At 36.0% G+C, this 17,914-nt stretch overlaps 4 protein-coding genes across 7 annotated transcripts in view; 1 reads left to right on the forward strand and 3 right to left on the reverse strand.

The window, feature by feature from the left end:
- The window catches only part of LOC105167160 (type I inositol polyphosphate 5-phosphatase 12), a gene marked incomplete in the record, with an annotated part of 6,675 nt that extends 3,002 nt beyond the window's left edge, over positions 1 to 3,673 (reverse strand). Inside the window, 4 exon segments of the mRNA XM_011086752.2 lie at positions 1 to 666; positions 1,784 to 2,036; positions 2,140 to 2,500; positions 2,976 to 3,673. Coding sequence (XP_011085054.1) covers positions 1 to 666; positions 1,784 to 2,036; positions 2,140 to 2,500; positions 2,976 to 3,470 — 1,775 coding nt within the window.
- On the reverse strand, positions 4,841 to 9,697 carry LOC105167161 (probable thiol methyltransferase 2). Of its 2 annotated transcripts, none has more exons than XM_011086754.2 (8): positions 9,442 to 9,682; positions 9,224 to 9,354; positions 7,470 to 7,556; positions 7,101 to 7,201; positions 6,927 to 7,026; positions 6,770 to 6,816; positions 6,560 to 6,638; positions 4,841 to 5,108 (listed from the first exon to the last, which is right to left on the reverse strand). In XM_011086754.2, the coding sequence occupies exons 1-8, from the start codon at positions 9,638 to 9,640 to the stop codon at positions 5,055 to 5,057; spliced, it is 798 nt and encodes a 265-aa protein (XP_011085056.1). In that variant the 5' UTR covers positions 9,641 to 9,682; the 3' UTR covers positions 4,841 to 5,054. The 2 variants fall into 2 exon arrangements, with proteins under 2 accessions (XP_011085056.1, XP_011085055.1); XM_011086753.2 differs by lacking the exon at positions 4,841 to 5,108 and adding an exon at positions 5,115 to 5,248 and having other exon boundaries at positions 9,442 to 9,697.
- Positions 10,104 to 13,769, forward strand: LOC105167162 (vacuolar protein sorting-associated protein 20 homolog 2). The gene is made up of 6 exons (XM_011086755.2): positions 10,104 to 10,391; positions 12,035 to 12,187; positions 12,296 to 12,448; positions 12,770 to 12,853; positions 13,126 to 13,276; positions 13,414 to 13,769. Exons 1-6 carry the CDS (start codon positions 10,290 to 10,292, stop codon positions 13,437 to 13,439), a joined length of 669 nt encoding a protein of 222 aa, XP_011085057.1. The 5' UTR covers positions 10,104 to 10,289; the 3' UTR covers positions 13,440 to 13,769.
- On the reverse strand, positions 14,407 to 17,870 carry LOC105167163. 3 transcript variants are annotated; one of them, XM_011086756.2, is made up of 6 exons: positions 17,430 to 17,870; positions 16,717 to 16,911; positions 16,395 to 16,511; positions 16,123 to 16,272; positions 15,445 to 15,503; positions 14,407 to 14,669 (listed from the first exon to the last, which is right to left on the reverse strand). In XM_011086756.2, the coding sequence occupies exons 1-6, from the start codon at positions 17,610 to 17,612 to the stop codon at positions 14,534 to 14,536; spliced, it is 840 nt and encodes a 279-aa protein (XP_011085058.1). In that variant the 5' UTR covers positions 17,613 to 17,870; the 3' UTR covers positions 14,407 to 14,533. The 3 variants fall into 3 exon arrangements, with proteins under 3 accessions (XP_011085058.1, XP_011085060.1, XP_011085059.1); XM_011086758.2 differs by having other exon boundaries at positions 16,717 to 16,940; positions 17,430 to 17,566; XM_011086757.2 differs by lacking the exon at positions 15,445 to 15,503 and having other exon boundaries at positions 14,532 to 14,669.

Here is a 17,914-nt window from a genome sequence, read left to right on the forward strand (position 1 = left end):
ACATTCCAAGTGCCAATCAAAATACTAACATTCTCCCGCCTCGTATACATTTGTTCTCTCTCAGTCAATTCCTTCCGTAATATGTCATCAATAGGTGCTGGAGAGGAGATGTTCCACCCACGTATACCACCATGAGTTGCTACACTGAAGACATAACCATTCCCAATGACTAACTTTATGACTGGCTCATTATGGGCAGTCCAACTGGCAATAATACTTCCCTCAAGGTCGAGTACTTGGATTTTGCCACTTGCATAGCCAACCCAGATTCTTGAACCATGAGTGCAAAAGCACTGAACACTACAAGGATGATGGTGGAAGTCTTGCAAACGGTTCCCGTTTCCATCCCATTGGATTAATAAGCCATTAGAGCATCCAGTCCATATTATACCATCAGTGGCAAGCACTATTGCTTCCGTCTTTTTAGTATCTTCAACAAAAGCTCCTGCCCCCTTCGCTGCTCGACGAACAGCATCTGCAGCACCCATTATAGCATTACGAGACCTTTGCAAAAACCCTTGGGACTTGTCCTTTTTAGACTTTGTTACAAACTTAACATTCATCTCATCTTCAACTACCTGGTCTTGAGATGATGGCATATCAACACGATTTTCAATTTGACCTTCGATGTTAAATACTTTTACAAGTTCTCTTGTGCGAGCGTTCCTGAATCCACCAACAATGATGATAAGGCGTCAAGGAAACATAAGGAATATCACTTCCTACTCTATTTATCTAAGTATTCACGTCATAATCGTTTATTCTTATTGTGCCAAGAATTCCTTAAGCACTCTTTTTATTCATAAATAAGAATTAGTTACAAGAAAATAAAGTTTTATTAGAAAAGAAAAAATTTAGCAGTCTTAAATTTAGGGTCAGGTTTTTTGGATCGGCTATCCAATTGGTCGTTAGCGTATTTTGTACCGGACACAAATCCAATAAATTCAATGACAAAAATGGGTTTTAGGGCCTAGGCTTAGTGTAGCTTTTTTGACAAAAAAACAAATATTTTTTCAAAACACTTCAAAGCCTTTTAGATAGGCCAAAATCGAAATCGAACACTATGAAAATATCCACAAAATCTACCCAAATAACGTGATCTGAATGCCACCCCTAGTCTTAATTCCTCTAAACTATTTAAATATACTTTTTTAATGAATAACATTTCCAGATAAAATAAATAAAAGAGCAAATATTCAATGTCAATTTGCTAGAAGAAATTTCAAATATTTTGAAAAAAGTTATAATTTACTAGAGCTTATATGAAAAGGCTCCATGGTTCAAGTTTAAATGACCATACAAATATGTAAACTAATAAACTAAAATTTAAAAAATACTAAAACATAGTAAAGAAGAAATATTATAAATTAAAAATCATCAAACTTATCAAATTTGAAGTGGTTTTGAGAAATACAGATGAATTTACTTTACTTTATATGAGATAATTCTTTGTATACTGTATTTGAAGTTTCAACTGAAAGAACAAGATTTTAATCGGAGAACTATTATCAATTTGGTCAAAGTGAATAATATGAAGGAAAACTAAAGAATATGATAATGAAACACAAATATGAAAGTTGAAATCAAAAAGCACCATCGAAAAAAGAAGTATATTATATATAAGAATGCAATGAAGTTAGAGATTTAAGAAAAGTGTAGATAATTTCAATAATTTAAAATTATTGTAAGTAACCTTTTTCTATTTTTTAGCATTAATTATTCATGGTAAGATTTAGTTTAGCAATAATTAATGTTTGCAAAGATTATGAGGATGAGAATTTACCAGAGGGAGAAGGACATGGATCCAGCAGCCCACACTTTGGCTCTAACATTGTCGGATAACAAACATTTCACATCTGAAGAGGAAATGTAGCATACTCCATTAACTGTAACTTGGCTTCTGAGGTCAATAGCTGATCTTTCCACTAACAAAGCAGCCATGTGTTTTTCCTCAGGTGATAGGGCTAGAGACTTTTCGATGGACTCCCATGGCCAGACCTTTATAACACCACCCTCTGAACCTGTCCATACATCACCTGCATCCCACCCATCAACTCATTCAAGTTCAACAGTAGAATAAAAATCATTCAGATGTTGCCAAGTTCAAAGGTTTTTGTGGCTGTGGGAAAAAGAATTTACCGTAGAAAGACATTGTCATGCAGAGAACTGGAGCTCGTTGTGCCTGCCAAGAAAAACCTTCTTTGAAAGCCGTGTCATCAGAGAAATTCTGCTCCATCTTCCAAGACCTGATTTTACCATCCTTATGCCCAGTCCAAACCAACTTGCTTCCTTGATCTACCATCATACAAAAAACTGGTGATGTGTTTGCCGATTCATAAAATGGAGAAGCATCCTCGTCTCCTCTCCGTGTCTTTTTCCCAGTCTCAAACCCACACCCTGGCTCATATGCATCTGCATATTTCCATACTCTTACCCCTGATTCTAGCCCCGCCCACAGTTGTGTGTCTGTACTGGCGATTGTCCTTGAGGACTTTCCAGCCTGCAACAAAGCAACAGCTTCTTAATTCTCATGCATTGCCTAAGCTGAGCATTAGTAAGCACAGTAAAGAAATACATAATGGCACAAGCAATGGTCCTTCCAGACGCGGTCTTGGATGGACACTTCCAAGAATTCCGTTTGCAGACAAAGACAGAATTTAGATTCTTGCAATCCCCAGCTTTGATTTCTTCAAGAAAATAATTGCACCTTTGCCAGAGCCCAGAGTTATCAACTTATTTCCCAGATAAGAGAAAACATTGCATCAAAGGCAAGTTCATACACAAACACAAAAAACTAGCCGCCTTTACGTTCAATATTGCCCACACAAAACCAATTTCATTTCATGACGTGAAAACAAATCAAACTTTCAATTGCGACAACACCACCGAAGCACAAAGAAAACAAACCCAACCATAGCGAACCGGGCCCTATGAGATTGTGAAATGAATTGGAAACAACTCCATTCGAATCCCACCTGAGTTTCTCTCAGAGGGTGCGGTCTGAGCTCAAGACAGGCTGGCCGGTGAGGGTGACAGGCCGCCCTATTGGGCACCCTAAAGACTCCCACCCCTCCACCGCTCCCCATAATCTCCGGCAGCGGTTGACTGGGCTGCTGCTGGCTTTCATCTAACGCGCTGCCGTCTCCTATCCCGATTCCCTCAATCCTCTGACTGAAATCATCGTAATCGACTTGGTCGTCGCCACCACCGTTACTTGTACCAGAACAACGAGAAAACTCACCGTCGTCGTCGGAAGAAATGATGCCTTCATAGTATCCATCCTTTTTCTTGCCGCGGAAGTTTCCCAAGATATTGGTGTCGTCAAGGCTATGGTTGCGGAAGGGGTTGGAGTGGCGCTTGTGGTGGCTTGTTCTCAGCTGTTGGCTGTAGGAGTGGGCTTTCCGGTGAGGCGGCGAGTGGGCCATCCCCGCCAGGGCTGTTTTGTCGGATTCTTTCAAACGTTCGTCCATTTCCGGATAATGGGGTTTTCAGTTTCCTTTGGAAAGTTGTTTCTTGAAGTTACAGACGGAAGGAGAGAGGAGGAGAAGAGATGGTCATTGTAGGTGAAGAAGGCAATAAACTAAGTGAACGTGGGGGGGGGAAGAAAGAAAAAGTCGAAATGGGGATATGAGAGAGAAAGAAATAGAAGAGAGTGAGAGTGGTTTGGTGTGGTGTGGTGTGGTGTGGTGGGGGTGACATCCAACATCACATTTTCCATTGTTGAGGAAGACCGAAGAAAGAGGCGAAAGATGATGGGAATGTTCGGACATGCAGGAGGAGTCTGTTACTCTCTCATTTTCCAACGTTGCGGTGTCCGTGTCACTCACTCTCACTGTGTGCGTGAGTCTTCGTCTTTTTATTTTCCTTGTTTGAGTTAATTACATTTATGATAAGTTACATTTTATTATTTGAATTATATTTTAATATTTAATTTTATTTTTGTATCAATTCACCATCTCAACTTTATAAAATTTACAATTTACCATATATAATCTTTTTTTTGTTGAAAAAAATATAATATGTTGTGTATATGTGAAAATATCACATTACATAACTCTTAAATATCACATGTGCATTGCATATGATTTTTTTGACAAAAAATTTGGTGAAAAAATAATTATAAATGAAAAATTATAAAATTTCGTAAAGTTGAAATAACAAGTTGGCACAACAAAAAATTTAGATGCCAAAATATAAAAATAATTATAATTTGAATAATAAAATGTAATTAACCCTTATATTTAAAATCATATGATGGAAAGTATACTATGTATGGTAAACACGTCTCTTAAGTTGAAAATGTATGAAACAAGGCAAGTCCATTTTATTTAATGAGTAATTGGATTAGATTGTAATTGATGTGGCGCTGACATGATTTTTTTGATCAATTACATTAAAAGAATTGAACTGCATTGTTTCTTTTTTTCCTTAAGTATTTTTTATTTTTTACCAACTAATAAAGTATGAAATATAAAATAAAATATAGTATCTTATATCCTAATTGGCACAACCAGCATATTTCCTCTCCCGGGTTTTGTCCAAAATATCCGAAATCTCTTTTACATTTATATGTTGCTCCATGAAAAATTTGCACATAATACTTGGAACATTGGCCTAATGCAAATGGAATTCACGAATTTGGGCTACTACTTGACAATTTATTAACATATCAGAATTAGAAATTAAAATAAACTTGCACTTAAATTTAAAGGGAGAAAAGATCTGCCGTAATTTTTTATTTTTTGTGTGCAAGTGTGTATAACAACTCAAATATATGTAGCTGTATGTGTTTAGGGGGTAAACATATCCCAAAAAGGGCACACTTGTGGAGATTATACAAGTGCAGCGGGACATGATTGTGTAGTCTTCTTACTCAACGTTATTTACTGTTGGAGTAACATATACATGCAATGTTATGGTCCATCCTTGCATTACAGTAAAGAAACGATTCCATCATTCAACAATCAATAAGCATCCACATCCCAATTCACCAGTTTATCACAACATATGATTCTTCAATATAAGCAGATTGCTTGAATTATCAGCTGACATTATCATAGCGCCGCTTGGACCGCGGATCTTCTCCATCTCCCTAGTTTCTCTCGTCCCTACCATGAACGCAACCACAGTCATTCAGCATTTCACTTTACACATTTGCTGAAATATGAAGCCTAATAACAACCATGAACCATATATCCTTGTGCTGAGAAACCTCAATCCTATTCAACTTCTGTTTTTGAAATCCCCACTGTTAAAAGCAAACGTGATGAATAATATCTTAGTAATTGGATTGTTATTCTGTCAAATTGACTAAGGTAAGGACTAGGAAGGGGATTCATGCACCCAATATTCTTACCTGCTGGCTAGAGAACTAAAGGGCGGGTAAGAAAAGCAACTACGTTTGCCATGAAACCTGAATTCTACTTGAGTTCTGTCTCAATATCTTTACTCTGAACAGTCATCAATGACAAAAATTGAACAACATAGGATTATTGCTGGCCAAAATTTGACATCATAGGATTATTATTTAGCCAAATTCACAGAATGTAGGAGTTCCGTGCAGCATAAAACCGTGCTCTGCTGGCTAGAATATTAATGCCAAGGCAGTATCAAGAAAAGCAACACCTAACAACGGCAATCTTCTTGTTAATGAACTACAACATAGATTAATGCCAAGGCCCTCAAATCAGAAAAGCTCTCAGTTCCAGATAGAGGAGGTTTGGCTAAACTTATTTAAAGCATCAAGCTCATCATCATATAATATGCTTTTGGAATAATTAACAATATTACTGTCTCCTAAAAAATAGGACTCAATGAACTGAATATTCAACTTTACCTAAGTTTAACAAATAGCTACTTTACAATTAAATTCTTTTCAAGACATTCATCTACTAAGGAAAGGAAATACTATACTATATCTAATAACTCTATATATCAACATTATGAGATGAATATTTCTCAAAAAAAAATTAAGTATAACTTATATTTCTCAAACCTCTATTAAAATGTTGAAATACTAAAACGATCTCAATTGGCTAGAAGTAGAGAAAACATTCAATTAGAACCCTAGAACAAATCTTTTTGCATGTTATGTGTCAGTTCAAAGTGTTGAACTGGACTTGTCTTATGATGATTCTGTAAGTTCATTAATTTGTGTAGACTCATTTTTATAAAAATAAATTCCTAATTGGTTTCTCTTAATACATTTTTTGGTATATATATATATATATATTCTTCATGTAAATCTGTATATACACATCATTTGTAATTTATATAGAAAAAATTACTAGAAGCCTCTCTAAATAAACTTTCTTATATTTAAAAACCCATTAAAGTACATTTTCCCCAAAAAATCCATGTTATCAACTTTTCATTCCGAAAAACTTAAAATGTTTTTTGATTCATTAGATTTTATAATATTATAGGAGATGATCCGAACATTTTTCTATAAAAGAAAAAAGAAAAGAAACCTCACAACGTGCACAATGTGCATATGTATTACTTGTAACAATAACTAGAGGGTTGTGCAAATGATGGCTTATTTACAAAAACCATTTACCATTCGAGGAGCAACAGCCAACTCATTCTCTGCAATGTAAGTTGCTTTAAGGCCAAGGGGATGCAACACCTCTTCGTAGCTACAGATAATCACAATTTACTGTCAGCAGTCCCCAACACAAGAAGGGAAGTCAAAATATACAGAAAACGAAGTAGGAATTTTAGTGATATATTAGATAACAAGTGAAACCGAACTAAAGATAGAAATTACTCTGCAACTGATACTTTGTATGGAGGCCCACCCTCATGATCATCTACCTGTCAATGACAAGAATATACAAAAGAACAGACGAATAAATATTTCATGTAATAGACACGAAAAATGCTACTGTTATATATCACATAACAGACTGAGTCCAAAATACTACTGGAAACATCAGCGTTATGAGCTCCCCATCTGGTTTTAGGAGATCACTTATTTTCCTAGCCCACTGTGATCTTAACCCTGGTTCAATGGCACAGAAAAACCTGTCGAGACAATATCGTAACATGTAAGTGACTTTGAGTAAAATAACTTATTTACTTGCTACAACGAAACTTACGTGTAGTCGAAAATGAGATCAAACAACTGAGTTGGGCACCAAGTGAAGAAGTCTGTCTTTAAAAATGTAAAATGCTCTGCATTTGGTGACCGAGAAGACAACTGCCTTGTCATGCAATAACCAAAAGAAGAGAAAGCATTATGAACCAAATTTCTACACGCAGACAAATGTGAAAAATTAAAAGAATTAGTTAGCCTAAAACCAATGTTTACAAATATGTATGAGAAATATTAGATCAAGTTACTTGCACCTTCAATTTCGGAAAAGTTTGGTAGTTCTGGTTCTAAATTTAAATCTTTTGATCAATATTCTACAGTTGTATACTTTGCAACAGGTTTAGAGGTGACAATAAACAAACATAATTCTTACTTCTGTGGCTCTTTTAATGGCATTGTCTGAGAGGTCTACACCAACAACATGGCGCTCAGCAGATGCAATTGCCACAACATCATAACCCTACAGCATACAGTAAGATTCTTGTAACCGGGCAAAAATTGGGAGAGAATAGAAAGCAAGAAGAAAGGACAACAGAGATAGAGAAAATAAAGTGAGGTAATATATTTCTCATGCCAAGATCAGTTCTATATATGCGCAGTAACTGATGAAACCATTCATATATCATTTAACAAAAAACAAAGTATGACAAGATTGGTATCAATGAAGTAATATGAAAACAGAATACATTAAAATATTCAGAGGTAAAGAAGAGGTGACATATACAACATTGGCTTTTACATTGGCATATACATCATTAGCTAAATTTAAAATATGTGATATTACTTAATAATTATAATATATGAGTTAAATAAATATAAAAAATTTAAAACTAAAAAATACAAAAAATTGAAGGCAAGCTTTTGAACAGAGTATTTTGGGCTCGAGCTCGAGTTGGCTCAACTCAAGCTCGAATTTTAGTCGAGCTCCAAATCCAGCTTCGCGTGCCGGCTCGACTCGTCTGCCACCCCTACTTATACCTTCCCAATGTCCGTAGATTATTTGAAAAATCAATGTAGAAAGAGTTTATGGAAACAAGAAACAGTTTACAGGTAACCTAAAGAATTTTATAGCTAAACTTTTAGCCTAACCGTTACTTTACCTCCAAATCTATCCAGATTTTGCAAGAACCTCATTACGTGATGCAACATGGCAATTGATTAGTAAATATAGGTGCCAGGGGTATCAATGATCTGAATCATTTACTGCCAGAGTAGCAAATCTTATGTGGTACATCTTTTTCTGTTATTCTTCCCATGATGCAGCTAATAATCACTTTCTTCAAAACTGAAACTACCAACTTCAGCCTTACAATCCCTTGAACTAGGACTTGTGAGGTTTTTCCAACCTCACAACTCGTAAAGCATCTAACACATACCAACTCACCTAAGCGCTCAGCCTTGGCAATCCATGTGCGTCCATCTACTCCGTTGACCACATCATGTAAGTGCTTTGACTAACTTTGGTTGTGCTTGCTTGTGAGATGATTTTCATTTCATTTCATCTAATAACCTATTTTTTTCATACACAACTACTTTCAGAAAGAACACGCCACATTAGTTATGATAATTACATGTATCTTTTAGATAAAACTCTCTACATATCACATCTAATATCATATTGTACTTTTATCCAACAGCCAAATACATACTCAAAACTTCCTCTACCATCTTAGAGAATCTACTTCTATCCCGCTCGTTCAGTGTTGTAATGAGACTAGGTGAACAGAAAACACAAGCAATCATCAACCTTAACAGTACATTTCTTCTTAAGCCTATCATGTTAGCAGTTTGAGTCACTTAATTGTCAGTATCTCCTTGAGCTATGAAGAATCACTTAATTGTCTTTCTTGGAGAGCTAACTTCTAGCTAGGTATAGGAAGTTCACTTGTACTCAACTCAGAGCCCCACCACCAAACTAACAAAGGGATAAAACAGCTGCACAGAAGTACAATACTGAATCCACAACTGTCTTTGAGCATTTCCTCATCAATCTGAACAGCTTAAGAAAAACTAATCACAGCCAAGAAATAGAAAACAAACCAAAGAAACTGAAGATATTGCTCTGCAATTGGTCATATGCTTTGAACAAGTAGTAGAAGACAAAAAAACAGAATGCACAAGACTTACAGAGCCGCAGCCAGGAACAAGCGCTCTGCCTTTGGGAAGGGAGCCCGTGTTGTTAAGATGCACAAGAACTGGGGCGGGGCACCCCAAATCCCAAGGCGTTAACCCTTGTTGCCAGCACTTATCCCAACCATCTGAAAGTATAGCAGCAAAAAATCATTTGTGTAAAGAAACAAGAAAAAGAAAGACAAAGGAGGTTGATCTGAGAAAAATTTAGTTACTGATAGTGGTTGGCTGTGAGTGAAAGACTTGCTGAAACATGTTGATAGTTTCATCAGCAGTGATGGGGGAGGGGGAATCGTGGGCGACTTTATTGGGCTTTCGGGCAGTCATATTCTTGAATCGCATTCCAGAATGAGGAGAAAAACGTGTGAGAATGCGGAGAGGCGAATAGTATTGGGCGAGGAGAGAAGATGGCATGATGATGGGCTTAGAAGCTTTGTATATATTTTATGAGTTAATTGTTACTTGGATTTGAAACATTTGTATCATCAGATTCGATGCCCAAAAATTATCACAAGAAATTGGAGAAAGTATTTTTTGAGGTCATAACAACTGATTGCTATATTATTATATGTCTTTATATATTATAATAGTTGCAAGAGTATATATGAAGGAGCAGTAGTTCTATACACCATATTTAAGCCCAACATTCTGCTGCCCAATGATTTACAATTACTCACCACTTTTAACCTAACCAAAAAAATTTGGAGAATACAAATAAAACACCATTAAATAAATAATAACACCTCATGCACCCATTTAAATTAATAATAATAATAATAATAATAAGCCCGGAAAAGACATGTCTACCCCTACCTTCTTTACTTCATTTTGCTGTTGCCCTTTACAACTTAGTTTTCCTTTTTTCTTTTTTAATTGATATTTGATAGACCCCTTCGGCTGTTGCGAAACCCAATTGAAACTCCTACTCCTGCACTCAACATAACATAATCTTGGCAGGGGAGGACTCAGATTTCACAACCTTTATATACTTCATACTTCCCATACACATCTGTTATCAGTTTCTAAGTTTGTCTCTATTTGGGATCTACATCATTGAGGAGAAATGGGGAATGTTTTCGTGAAGAAACCAAAGATCACGCAAGTAGATAAAGCCATCCTCTCTCTCAAAACCCAGAGGCGTAAGCTTGCTCAATACCAACAGCAGGTGCCCTTTTCCTAGTATCAAATGTTTTCTCGTTCTTCTTGTTTAATTTCAACTTTTGGGGTTTTTGTCGAATTCATTGTAAAATTTGAATCTTTGTCTTACTTCGCAAAATTGTCATCTTCATTGTCCGATCAACCAGTACAAGAAACAGGAAAGAATAATGGACATGGAAATTTGTTAAAGTCAAGTACTTGTGTGTTTTTCCTTATCTTTTTTCCTTTGGGTGGGGTGGGGTGGGGTTGGTTTGCTTGATCCTTTATGACGGCGCTATTAATTTGTATAATCTGTTTTGCAAGTTGAGCATTGGATCCTTACTCTACAGTATGCTATTTTAGGTTCTGTGTAATTGAATTTTGGTTCTTTTCTATCCTTATTTCAGGCTCCCAAAAGAGACTAATGCTCTTAAATGGGATGCTATATTGATATGTTGATTGATTTGTTCGACTTTGGACATGGCTACTTTTGAATTATAGTTCAGTCTCCTATTATTTTGTTTTCTGTTATTCTTTTTTTGTAGTTCAGTAGTTTAGTTGTTTTATTTATGTTTTTATGTTACTCTTTTATGCATACGATTGGAGTTCTTCTACTATAGAACAGCTTTTTTAGAACCAAAAATGGTTGGAATCTGTCCTGCATGTTAATGCCTCAATAGGACCATACCTCATGATTGGTATTATGTACATCTCTCTGATAGTGGATCAAATGGAAATATTCTTATATGCGCCTGATGTGCAAACAACAAATGGTAAGATTTAGGCCACCTCTGTTATGGAACCCATGTGATACACCTGCTGATTTTTTAGACCCTGTTTGTATAAGAATATCCTGATAAACTGTCCCGTTAATTTGCAAACTAGTTTTTACTATCAAATTGTAAGCCAAGTCTACAACAGAAGGGCTATCAGTGGAGCGATTTATGCTTTTAGTTTAGGAAAGACACTAGTTCTTTGTTAAGAATATTGGTCCCAAATGGTCCAGTTTTAGAAATCTAAAAAGTGGTGCATAAGCAAACTGTACTATCCAATAACATTCTTTGGTCACTAGGGAACCGGATGATACCTAAGTAGGAAGCTTTTTACATGATTAATAAAATCGAACCTGGGAGAACAAGCCTTAGAATTTCATGTTGCTACAAGGATTTTGCTTTTCATAAAATGATCCGTGATGTTGATTTTGCTAAAAGTACTTTCTAGGGATTGCCAATGACCAGTCACCATAACCTTGGAAATTGAATACTGAACAAAACCATGAATTTATTAGGTTATTCCTTTATTGCTTACTGTGGATGTCGATGTGCAGTTCTTTTTTTGTTACTTATGCTGTTTTGGCTCTAGCTTAAGATAACAGATTGGGGATTCTGATCAACTGCAAAGAACTATATACATATATATGTGTCTGTACATTCTGCATCAGGAGTTAATTTCATGGCATTGCATTATACCCCAATGTTTATACTGCTAGCCTTGTGAAGCTTCTCTTTTGCAAACTTCCAAGCTTTCAGAAACGTGGTTTTTCCTCTTTCAGCATTAAGATTTTGCTTATCAAACTAGAAAAACAATTATGAACTCTGTATAGAATCGATAACTATGATTGTGTTGTAGTGATGTCCATGTACCGATCTTTCCACCTTTTACTGCTTTCAGCTAGAAGCTGTCATTGAAGCAGAGAAGCAAGCTGCAAAAGACTTGCTTCGTGAAAAGAAGAAAGACAGGGCATTGTTAGCATTGAAGAAGAAGAAGGTTCAAGAAGACCTATTGAAGCAAGTTGATGGTTGGCTTATCAATGTTGAGCAGCAAGTAGGTTTATTTGATTTTTGAGTGTTCACATTGCTCATCTAAAATATCCCACTCGATTATGTGTATCTATAAGATGGCCTGGTGGTTGACGATGCAATTTTGCTTCAGTTGGCAGATGTTGAGCTGGCAAGCAAGCAAAAAGCTGTATTTGAGAGTTTGAAGGCCGGAAATAATGCAGTTAAAGCAATACAAAGTGAGATAAACCTTGATGATGTTCAAAAACTGATGGAGGATACTGCTGAGGCAAAAGCTTATCAAGATGTGAGTTTCACATATTTCTTCCTTTAGTTCTTGCCTCATGGGTTATCTCTGTTGGAGAGGAACAAATATCATTGCAGCATTGTCTCTCATCAGTTCTCATAGCCAGAATGATCTGTTCCTGTTAACTGGTGCATCTGCCTGAGCCTTTCTATCATTCTTGGTAGAATATAAGTCTGATGCAATACTTATGTAGAATTTTTTGTGTCAAACCACATTCTCATGTTTGATTAGTAATTTTCTTTGTACCTTCCAATAAATTCAGAAAAATGACTATTTTCTGCAACATTTCACTTCTTCCAACATGGTGATCGTCTTGTATAGGAAATCAGTGCCATCTTGGGAGAGAAGCTGTCAGCTGAAGATGAAGAGGAAATTTTAGCAGAATTCGAGAATCTAGAGACTCAGGTACCTTTTTTTTAATTATTTTTTATGCTGTCATTCCCGTATCTGCTTGTTTTTCTGTTTGTATTGATGTCTTCCAACTTACGATATAGATCACTTTGCTGATTGCGTACTGAATAGCAGTTTTTCTTTATTCGGAAGCAGTTTTTTCTAGTGTCATTTGTGTTTATTGCTTTGTGATTTTTATGGTTTACCCCTTAATCTGTAACATGAAAAATATATAGGAAAAATGAAACAAATAGGTGGCAACTAAAGGGTTGTCCAATTTTGTACAGATAACCATTCAAGATCTGCCTAAAGTTCCTTCAGCAGCACCATCTACTGAAGAACCAGAAGAGGAGCTGGATCTTCCTGATGTGCCAACCAAAGCACCAGCCATCCCTCAGGCAACAACAGAATCATCAGAAATTTCTGCACATAGAAAAGGTCTCTCTCTCTCTCTCTCTCACACACACACACGCAGAAGCACATCCACATTTTGGGCCAGAACACTTTAATAGACCTTGTGGCATGATTATAATTCCTAAAACTCAATGTTAAATTGTCGAAATTTGAAAATGCAGTTATGGAGGAGCCATTACCAGCTTGATCTGGTGGATGTTCTACTAGCTGCTACTGCATGCAAACCCCACTAAACTAGGAAATATTTTCCTAGTGATGAAGGATTTCACAGGCCTTACTCCTGGCAGCGTCAGTGGATGTAAATTTATGTAACAACATTGGATCATAATTTTCATAGATTCATGGTAATTGTGCATTATATTTCCAAGTTTTGGGATGATGTATATTTCGTCATTTCGCTGTGTACAGTCGTTTTTGTTCTCATTGATGAGATTTTGTGTAATTAAGTCCTGCTAATACATGCGACTTATTTTTCTCGTTTTGCTGTAATTTTCAAGAATCTGATGCTTACTAGAGATGTTTGCACTTAAATTTTCAGAATTGTGGTGTTCTTTTAATGTGTTGTTAGATCAAGTTCATTACCATTTAGGGAAAAGCAAATTTTAGATAATTCGTTTGTCCAAACAAAATATTTTTTATAATCCTTGTCTAGAGGCTGAACGGATGCATTTGTAAAGAGATTTTGACGGTATTTGTAATTTTGTGTAGCGATCTCGAAGTCTAAAAATGCATCTCTCGGAAAGCGTCAGGAGGTGTTTAGTTTTATTTTATCTTATTTTTTGTTAGTGAAAATGTATTTTCATTTTCTCATTATTGGTTTCTTGTGTGTGAGTGAAAAAATCAATGAATGTTTTCTTAATTTTTTTTTTTTGTTAGTGGTGTAAGAGTATTGTATTTTCTACCAGAATGAAAATTTTATAACTTCACTTTATATGATTTTACGAATGTCAGTGATCACATCAATGCACTATCAATAACCCTATTCGCTACTTCGATGTATTAGTAATGATGAAAGGTATATGTACATGTATTACACAAGAAAAAGTAATGATTAAGCTGAAAATATGATATGATGTTTTTTCAATTGGACTACTTGTACTTTTATCTAAGAAAAAATAGTCAACATGATGAAAAGCCATGACATACCAGCCAAAGGAAGGTCAAACACTTCAACTTTTCCATTTGGATAGGAAAAAATAGCATTAAATATGCAGGTTGTAATCTACAACTTTTCTTGAGCAATAATCATATAAACAAATTAATAGAGGGCCTAGGACTCAGTTAATCCAGGTAAAACAGAGTAACAATCTTTCGCATATTCTTTGCTTCTTGACAAGTTTCCATGATCAATCTACTGTCATGAAAGGCAAAACAAATAACCTGCTGTACTTGTGAGATGATGTCCATGTTACACAGCCTGCATTTACCACAAACAAGTAAACCTAATTAATCCACAGGATATAACCAATTAGTATAGCAATTAAGTTTTCAAAACCATATGATTTTTGGAGTTAAAAGAAAATGGATAAAAACCAAGACACCCTCTTCTAGGTTTTAGGCTTTATACAAACAAACTCCTCTGTTTCAATAAATTAGTCTGAACCTACAATAGTCATGTTTTACATTATTGACTGCCACCCTGGCCATCAATCCTCAGATAAGAATCTGTAATGTAAAAGAAAACTGCTGGGCTTGTAGTGTAATCTTTCAAAATAGATGAGTCCTTTTATAATATGCCTAAACCTCAAGAAGCATCAGACTAATTCTCCCTGTGATAAATGGTAACAATAGAATGGATTTTCGTTTAAAAGTGATCAGAAACCCGGAAGAGGATGATGTAACTGGCTCTAAAAACATGTTATCATACTCTGGATTTAGTTTCCAGCAATCTTTCCTCACTTACATTCTATCTTTTCAACATTCTTTCTGATTCGCTGCTTTAAGTAGAGCAAAAGCATATAGCGCCAGTGGAGAGACCAGATGTTTAAAGAGAGTGATATAAGTAATATACATTGTAGCTCTGAATGTGGTACCAAAGATCAACCTTGATACAGAATTAACCGCATGTTCTTGAGCATTGCTCAAACAAATATAAAAGCCATTCAATATTAGATGGTCATTCTTAAATAAATCCTCAATTCAAAACCAGAAATTACAAGCAAAATGCATGTTGAAAAGAAAGTGTGCCATACCTGCTGGCTTCTATTAATGGAAGATGGTCATTGTGAGGCTTCTCTATTACATTTTTTACCTGCAAACCCAAGAGGAAAATGCATCTCAGAATCGAGAAGCTAATTCCCCTTTGGCCCTATAGATAGATAAATGGCGATGAGTTATGGTTGATCTTTATCTTTGTGGATCCATCTCAACAAAACCACCACCATCTATAGATTAAACAATGGGTTGTTTTGCTACCATGTGCACTTTAGCAGATAAAATAGAAATATCTTTGAGAAAAGACAATGTATCTATTTTTATTTGTAAACTGAAAATATTAATAATTGTTATAGTACGAAAACAAATAACTCTAATCACAGAACACAAAGCAACTAAATCAGCAGAAAATTCAGCCAATATCAATGTATTCTGTCATTGCCTGCCCCAACATTTTGCATGTGCAAAGCTTCTAGGCATGATATGTTTATATATTTCTAAAGGCTAGGTTGGGTTTAATCTACAACTCTTAAACATCCTGCACTCAAGGAAATGAAAGCTATTTGTCCTTTACACCAAGTGCTAGGGCATAGAAGGAAAAGCTAAAACTTTCCATCATCGGAACTATGCATGTCTATAAAATAGAAGAGATATAAGTTAAGTTCATGGAGCACAATAAATTTAATATTCAAGGCATTATGGCCCGGAGTTCATACTTTAGAAAGTAATTCTTGACTCTCTGGAGGTTGCTTTTTCAAACTCTGTGGCAGTATCACAGTCAGTAGCTCTGGTTTTTCAGCACGAAGAGCTCCTCTGATCACAGCAGCATTAGTGCCTGATGCTCCAGATGTGAAGATATGGTTTTTCTACAAGGACAAACCAACAGGGCATCCATGAATAGTAAGTTTTGAGGTTATGGCATCATATAACAGGTAAATCACCACACAAAACTAAAAGTCAGATGAACTTAGAATTGTGAGAGACATACAGTTATAACCAGCGCATAGCTGAGAATCTCAATGAGTTCTTGGTGCATGAACCCCATGTTCCGCGTTCCAAAAAAGCCAATTGCCCTGGGACCTTGTTGTTGAATTGCAAGTAACTCCTATCAAAGGCAAAATAGGAAAAACAATTGTTATATTAAGATATTCAGCAGCCAACAACAAACAAAATCCCAATCAATATCCCAAATAACAAGTAACTCAAGATGAGTAAAACGAGTCACTCAACTGAAGAATACGAACCTGCAAAAGTAATATATGCCTAAACTCACCATTAAATCAACTTAGATTTGAGCATGACCAACAAACCTGTAGATAGTCCACATCAGGGACAGGTCTGTACTCAGACACCAAAACAGCACCAGACCCTTCAACAAGAGATTGGGCTTGAGTTGGAATGGATGTTGAGACATCTTCATCTGAACCAAACATTTGGACCTCATTCTTGTCTCCATCTCCCAAATTTTCCATCCTTTGATGTGTTCTCTCATATACACAAAGCCACTATACCAGCACATATAAAAGAGAGGCCCCTGGTAGTAAATCATTAGTGAAAACTGAAAACCAACTGATGCGTGGAAATGTATGATTATGACAGGTTATTTTTGCAGGAACAGCGACAATAGGAAGAGATATGAGTATATCAAGGTCTGTTCAAATTAATTTGAAACCTTTCACTCCTTTGTTTTGGATTTATGTTCACTATACTACCCTATGTTTGCATTTAAAGAATATCTTCTCTTGCTGACATTTCATAAAGTTGCACCTCTCAATCAGGGCGCTGTCAGAAGCATGTGGCAGTCCCAAGTCCCTAGTCTAAACGAAGGACGACCATAAACAGCAAATAAAAAGAAAACTCATATCCCAAGATCCAAGAAAATATCCCAAAAGCTGGAATCTTTTCCCCATTCGACACCACATTCCAAAAGACCCATTTCTCAAATCCCACAAAGACCCGAAACAAGCATACAGAATGGGGAAAAGGGGCAAAGAGAAGGTCCGACAAAAAGCAAAGAAATTACCTTGTTTTTCCTGAAAGGAGAGTAGCATGAAAAGGCATATCTTCTACGGCTTCGCGAAGAAAAAGAAACGCAATGGAAATTGCTAAAACTAGCACCACCAGCAGTAGTAGGAATATATGTAGAAAAGTGAGAAAGTCTGAAAGAATCAAAATTGGGAAGAGGGCTCAACGAGGGCGTTGTCATTTCTCTTAACTTTGAAAGAAAACACGGAATTGATAATATCACTCGGTCTTCTACTCAGTATTTGTTCTAAGTTAAACTAATAAATGATGACAGTAGCAACGAAGGAAAGAGAGATGATGATGGTCTTCAATTCAATTGGTTGGCTCAGAGTTATTAAGAGAATCTATTTCTTCCATACTTTCTTGTAAAGCCCTATTTTTCACCGAGAGAGAAAGAGAGTGTGGATATGATTTATGGGAAAAGTGAAGGACCCTTTTTCCTTCTTCCTTCCCTGCCCTCTTCTCCGTTTGCTGCTTTTAGAA

Source organism: Sesamum indicum, linkage group LG7 (assembly GCF_000512975.1).
Source record: "Sesamum indicum cultivar Zhongzhi No. 13 linkage group LG7, S_indicum_v1.0, whole genome shotgun sequence".
NCBI classification, from domain to species: domain Eukaryota; kingdom Viridiplantae; phylum Streptophyta; class Magnoliopsida; order Lamiales; family Pedaliaceae; genus Sesamum; species Sesamum indicum.

What these genes read in the sequence shown, in the direction of transcription:
- LOC105167161 (XM_011086753.2), bottom strand. Translation starts at nt 9,640, where the DNA reads ATGCCATCTTCTCTCCTCGCCCAATACTATTCGCCTCTCCGCATTCTC. An exon ending in CCATTAAAAGAGCCACAGAA is followed by an intron (nt 7,202 to 7,469) that starts GTAAGAATTATG and finishes ATGACAAGGCAG; the next exon opens with TTGTCTTCTCGGTCACCAAA. An exon ending in TGGCTGTTGCTCCTCGAATG is followed by an intron (nt 5,249 to 6,559) that starts GTAAATGGTTTT and finishes TGCTTTTAACAG; the next exon opens with TGGGGATTTCAAAAACAGAA.
- LOC105167162 (XM_011086755.2), top strand. Translation starts at nt 10,290, where the DNA reads ATGGGGAATGTTTTCGTGAAGAAACCAAAGATCACGCAAGTAGATAAA. An exon ending in AGGCAAAAGCTTATCAAGAT is followed by an intron (nt 12,449 to 12,769) that starts GTGAGTTTCACA and finishes CGTCTTGTATAG; the next exon opens with GAAATCAGTGCCATCTTGGG. An exon ending in AATTTCTGCACATAGAAAAG is followed by an intron (nt 13,277 to 13,413) that starts GTCTCTCTCTCT and finishes TTGAAAATGCAG; the next exon opens with TTATGGAGGAGCCATTACCA.
- LOC105167163 (XM_011086756.2), bottom strand. Translation starts at nt 17,612, where the DNA reads ATGACAACGCCCTCGTTGAGCCCTCTTCCCAATTTTGATTCTTTCAGA. An exon ending in GCTATGCGCTGGTTATAACT is followed by an intron (nt 16,273 to 16,394) that starts GTATGTCTCTCA and finishes TTGTCCTTGTAG; the next exon opens with AAAAACCATATCTTCACATC. An exon ending in GTCAAGAATTACTTTCTAAA is followed by an intron (nt 15,504 to 16,122) that starts GTATGAACTCCG and finishes TTGGGTTTGCAG; the next exon opens with GTAAAAAATGTAATAGAGAA.